This window comes from Pterocles gutturalis, unplaced genomic scaffold (assembly GCF_000699245.1).
Source record: "Pterocles gutturalis isolate BGI_N339 unplaced genomic scaffold, ASM69924v1 scaffold7694, whole genome shotgun sequence".
Taxonomy (NCBI): Eukaryota; Metazoa; Chordata; class Aves; order Pterocliformes; family Pteroclidae; genus Pterocles; species Pterocles gutturalis.
Window position 1 is genome coordinate 38,179 of NW_010130534.1, and position 6,275 is coordinate 44,453.

General features: G+C 44.9%; 1 protein-coding gene across 1 annotated transcript; it reads right to left on the minus strand.

The window, feature by feature from the left end:
- Window positions 1-3,211: 3,211 nt before the first annotated feature.
- Window positions 3,212-5,882, minus strand: CHRNB3 (cholinergic receptor, nicotinic, beta 3 (neuronal); the record flags this gene model as incomplete). Its single annotated transcript, XM_010080254.1, has 3 exons — window positions 3,212-3,346; window positions 4,665-5,547; window positions 5,773-5,882. Coding segments are annotated over 3 exons (1,128 nt in total), but the record flags the coding sequence as incomplete, so codon positions are not given.
- Between the last annotated feature and the right edge of the window lie 393 nt (window positions 5,883-6,275).

The window sequence follows — 6,275 nt, forward strand, 5'->3', positions numbered from 1 at the left end:
AGTTTTACAAAGTCATGTTCTTCCTCTTTCTGAATGTACAATTTCACCTTCCTTCCCCCGACCCAGGAAATTTTGGATCCTTTTTTTGGCCTTTGCAGCTGTGTTTGACACGTTCAGGAATGGGAGCCTACCATACTCCTGTTGGCTTTGTGAAAATGGCTGGCTGATTTGAGGTTGGGGTGGGGGTGGGGAGTGGAGGATGTGATAAGCATCTCACCTTGGAAAAAGCTGCAGTGGAGGCCCAGGTCTGAGCAGACATTAAAGAACTCACATATGCAAAAGTGACATTTTTGCTTGCCTCAACTCTTGTTGAGGGGACCTTCTAACTGAAATACCAAGAAGAGTTTCAACCAGAGCTAGTGCCTTCCTAGACACTGTGTTGGGTCACACACTGCGCACAGCCACGGGAAAAGTACCGGTGTTCATTGCAGGGCACACAGAGTGGTGTGTCTATTCAGCTCCAAAGCCACATCAGCAAAACCCCTTATTGTGTGTCCCAGTGATAAATGTAGCACTGGCAGCCGGAAATCTCCTTTTCTTGAGACTGATGGCATCTGTGAATTAATTGTAAAAGCACAGAAGCAATTTGACAGCTTGACCAGCTCATGACATTCTTTTCCCAAACGAGACCATCATTCCACTTTTCCCCCATTAAAAGAACCAGAGGAGTTTGTCATATTTGTCTCTTGGTGAATGGATGGTACACTTGGTCCTGCCAAGCAGTGCCAAGTGTACATCCCTGACAAACCAGTGCCCAGAAATCAAGGCAGTACATGTTGAGGAAGTAGTGAGGCAGGGCATTGCTGGGTTTTTTTGAAATTTGAAATTTGAAATGTTGTCATCCACAGACAGAGCACATGGAGCAGAGGGAAGGAGCCCATCAGAGAACTGTCTGCCCAAACGTCCTCCCTAGCTGAGTTTTTAGTGGCAAGCCAGGCTGTGGGACATGCTGAGTGCATTTGTGGGCCAGCAGCAAAGAGATTCAGGGAAGCTCAGAAGCAAACAGTGCAAGGAAATAATGACCAATGAGACTACAGATGTGGCAATCCCAGATGCCATGCTAAGAAGACCAGAGGCCAAACGCCATACCTGTGCAGTGTTCATATATCTCCCACTCCAAGAACCTGAGCCCTGCTGACGTTCAGGGGCATAAGCCAGGAAAAGCAGCTTGGCATCAGGCACAGCCACATGAGACACAGCCACGTGTTGCCTGCGGGCACGCAACCAAAATGTCACGAGGTGAGGACAGGACCATCTGCCAACTGAGCAGCTGAAACACTTGCCTAGGAGAGGATTTTGTCATCTGTCATGGCTAGCAGGCAGCCCCCTGACAGCAGTGCTTGGAGGGAAAACATGTCAGTAATTTATTTCAAGAGTTCGTAAATGCTTCCTGGCTATTTTGCTATGGATATCTCACAGTACTAGCCAGGGGGACAAACTGACTTAAACAATGCAAGAAGAGAGGAGCAGCTTGTAGTAAGGTCAATGGGTAAGATTTTTATACCAGTGTCTTACGTTAAGACATCTATCTGTATATGCTAAACTAAATGGGTCTGTTCTAGGCTCCTGCAATATAATAACAAGATCTGAATGCTCCCTCCTCAAATTCAGAGATAAAATGTTTTGAGGACTTCCCAAGCACGTGAAAACCCCTCTGTTTGAATAGATTTGAAACAAGCCTTTTAAATGGGCTACAGTCTAGACTTTCTTGATAATAAAACAAGAAAGACAGCATATGAGCACTCTCTCACCCCAGGAATGATTTACTAAATACATCTTTATTAATAATGATTGCACAAGTGAAGAGAACTCTCCGCAGTGACACAACAAGATGGCATGATACTAACTCACAGAGGTCTGGTGTGGGCACCTAATCCAAGCATAATAATACCTCCATGTATTTTTAACACTTTCTAACCTCCATTGCTAGGGAGAAAGTTTCAAGGCTAGCTAAAGCTTTAACAACAGATTCACATTTAGATTTTTGAAACTTGCATCTTCAAATCCTTTGATAGCCTTTAAAGCCTCTGCAAGTTCTGAATGGGATTTTCTAAAGCACTCCATGTTGGCAAAACACTGCCCTAGCAAAAGCGGTCAGTGCTTCACCTGTGCGTTTTCTATCAGGTGTCATTTGCACTTTAAGACTTGTTTCTAATCATGCAGAAGGATCCCATTTAAATGAAACAAAGGAATGAAATTCTGAATTGCCTGGGAAATACTAACAAGCCAATGCCCAGGGAGACAGCCCACCCCACAGCTCTCAGGAAAAACTTAACTTCTGCACCAACCACAGTTTTCATTTGCCAAAAACAATGACTGCAGCTTCCCTTGAACTGACCTATTTAGAAAGAACTGGTGCCTTATGGAGCAGCATAGCCACATTTCTCCATGCAATATGCTTCAGGTGATCTTCCACTTCCAGTCTTGTGAAGAAGCAGGTGCAGGAATCATAGTTTCTAAATGCAGAGCATGGGGGAAATCCTTACTCGCTCAGTCTTTTGGTGTATTACAGAGCAGCAGACAAAATTGCAAATAATACTGAAAAGTGGCTAACACCTTGTATCTTCCAGATGGCCAAGAGGAGTGACAAAGTGTCCAGGCCATAAAGGCTGGTAGCAGCTGGGCAGAGTGATAAGTTCTGCTATGGTTGAGCTGATCCTGCAGCAAGGTGAGGCCACGGAGTCAACATTTTGAACATCCCATCTAAAAGGTATTTGTTTCCGATGCATGTGCTGTGCAGTTGCCAATTCTGACACATGCACAGTGACCTGTAGAAACTTTCTGATTTTTACTTGGAAATGTATATAAAGTGAGTACTGATTTGTGTTTCTACTATAGCTTATTTTATAAAGTAGCATTTTAACTGACAGATCTGCCTTTTAAGTGTAATCATTGTTCCAGAGTACTATTTCCAATTTTAACTAATAAACTTGGCTTCTATTGTGACATAACCAAGCTACTAGTAAAATTGTTATAACCCTATTGTGCAACCCCAGTTCACTTTAGGACTCAGCTGTACACCAAGCCCTTCTCTACCTCAGCCAAATCTGTCACTGGTATGGTTGTGTGAAGATAGAAAGCATTAGCCAATGCTGTTACCATCACCTTCCCTCGTTCTTGCTGTTGCTTCCCATCCTGTACAACAGAGACCAAGCTCAAAGGCACCACCGTCCCTTGGCATTGTACTTGTATGCTACTGTGGGAGCATTTTCTACAAAGTGCTGTTCAGCCACATCTGTAACGCAGGGGTAAAGATGAGAACCGAACCCGTCACTGACACCACCAGAAATAACCACAGGAAGATCCGATCCAGGACTTGAGCTACGAATTTCCAGTCTTGGACAACCTGGGGAGGAAGAGAGGGAGAACAACCAGAAACAGACATGACTCCAATCCTTCGCTGATACTGCTACATTTATTTCAGCTACAAATTTTTTTTTTTTTTAAATTAGAATTCTGTAGCATGTTGTATCCCAGAACTGATATGGACCATCTTTTCAGCACCCATAGCTGTGAGTCACTCAAAACACCAGAACAATTCCATAGTTTTACACACATAGTAATCGGACTTCTTTCAGCCTGTGCAAAAGCTTTTAGCTAAGCATATATGTGAAAGTTTACAGACTCAAATTTGAAAATGGCTTTATAACTAACTGGGTTTCTTTTCACAAAACTGCATTTCCCTTGATGTGCTAGGACTTGGCTCTAGCAAAGCACTTTGATGCAGACATTTCTTCCAGTACAAGTGGTCCCATTGGCTTGTGTTTGCTTAAGTGCTCTGCTGGCTCAGACTGTGTGCATTCAGGAGGGGGATTTTGCATTGTGAGTACTGGCACAAACCTGCACACACACAAAAGAGCTATATAGTAAAGCAATTCAAGGGATGTTTTAAAAATTATTTCAGCTTCAAACAGAAGGCTTCAGTCACGGACACTACATGCTCACATACTTCGTGTTTAATTTACTGTTCATCTTTCTGCTGAAGTCCTCTCAGCACAGTTTCATCAAAGCCCTGGATTTTGTTAGGAGGATGCTAACAGAAGTTTTTCTCTTTTCCTATGCTGCTAGGTGCATTGCTCTGCTGTCCTGCCTTCACATGAGATGCATTGTTTATGCACACCATAATTTGCCATTTTAACAGCCAGGTGGATTTTTGTGAGGAGGAGAAAGACGGTATTTAGAGACTAATCTGAACTGATGTCAGTCAAAATCTAAAAGACCTCCACTCAAAACAGGGCAACTATACTGTATATAATTGCTGGGAAGCCAGGACAGAGACCTAGCAACTGCTGTAGAGCCTCCTTATAGTTGTTTTGAAATATATACTTTCAGAGCATGTGGCAGTTCAGAGGTTTTCCAGATTCATGTCTATCCTCAACTTAAGCAGGAAAAGGTTGTGCAAATAATCCCAAAACAAGAATTCCTCCAGGAGAGGCTGCTGTGGCCTCTCACATCTGTGAAGAGCAGGGATTCTCACAGCACAATACAGTTCTCCTTGAAGCAGTGCGCTTTCCGTATTACTTATCAAGCAGGGGAAACTCGCAGGACATGTCTCAGGTGAGAGCACGGGGAAGAGGCAAAGGGAAAGGTGCAGAAAAGGCAAGAGCTTGGAAGCCATTGCTGTCAAGGAAACTGTGATCTCTCCTTGCCCTCCCTTCACCTACCTGTCTGATGAAGTGCTCCTTTTTAACATGCCTGGAAATGTAACGAATGGAGTCAGCTGCCTTTTCCAGAAAGGCAATAACAATCTTCTCTCCCTCTTTTGGTTGCTTGTGTTTCTGCTTGCCCAGGAGCTTTGATTTCAAGGTGGTTTCCTTTTCTTCAGTGTCTGAGAAGGAGTAATGATCTACGTGGCCCTTCATGCAGAGCAGCTGAGGCAACTTCTGGAGGAAGAGTCTTTTAACCCAGGGAGCCATGGGATGGTAAGTCGCTGAGGAGCGGTGGTGGACATTGATAACAAACACGGTCACAATGATAGAGAGGGTCACAAAAATCATGATGAACAGCAGATACTCACCAATCAGAGGGATGACTTTGGAAGAAGAAGGGATTATTTCCTCAATTACTAAAAGGAAAACAGTGAGGGAGACTAGAACTGATGTAGACAATGAAAGCTTTTCTCCTTCATCTGAAGGCAGGTAAAACACCAGGACAGTTAGAAATGACAATCCCAGGCAAGGGATTATTAAGAAAAGAGTGTAAAACAGCGGAAGGCGTCTCAACACAAAGGAGTAAGTGACAAATGGGTAAGAGTACAGCCCATCCTTCCTGTTGCCTTTCATACCTTTGGCATTTAAGATCTCCCACTCGCCATTATCAAAGAAGTCTTTCCTGTCTACATTTTCATCCACTAAAATCAAGTCCACCATACTGCCATCATATGTCCATGACCCAAACTTCATGGAGCAGTTCTGCCTGTCGAAGGGGAAGAAGGTCACGTCCATTGTGCAGGAGCTTTTATAACTGGCTGGTGGTGTCCAGGTCACCACTCCGTTGTATTTCACTATGACTTTGGTCATCAGGGATCCTTCAAAACGTCCATCGGCACTGGGAGTTGGACAGGAAGAAAGAGTACCAAGTTCAAGACTTCATTTGCCCCAGTTCTACCCCCTCACAGCTCTGCTTTCTACCCATCACCTGGAGCACAGGGGAAGCCAACATTCATACTGCCTAAAGAAGCAGCCTTCTGACAGCACATGCAGGCTTCACAATGGCTGCCATGCCTTGCCCAAGCTCTGGCCTAAACCCGGAGCAAGGAGCTCTGCTACTCACTTTTCAAACAAAACAATGTCAGGAAGCCACAGAGACTCAGAGGGGACACGGATGGCGGTGATCCCACCGTATTCCTCTGGATTCCAGGAGAGCTTGTGGTCGATCCATTCCTGTAACAAACCAGCAGAGTCCTCTGCCCACTTATACACAACAGCCTCATTCCTCCTCCCAGTACATGCCTCATAGGAACTGCATTGTACAGCACAATGGGCAAAGCTTGGTGTAAGACTGCTCAGCTGCAGAGAGGCTGCCAGGCAGGCATGGCTGCGAGATGTTAATCCCCACAAGCACTGCCCCTCCAGCCACAGGTGGGCCACATCAACCCATCCCTTTGCAGACAACCTCAAGGCAGGTTCTCAGGGAGAGGACTGAATCTCACTTCACTCACCCCCCTGCCCAGCCCACATGAGAGTAGTCCAGAAGGAAGGAGCCAGTTCGCTTGAGTATGGCACCTCTTCTTTCCTCTGAGAACCCAACCATGGTGTTTTTGTCTGGCACTGATC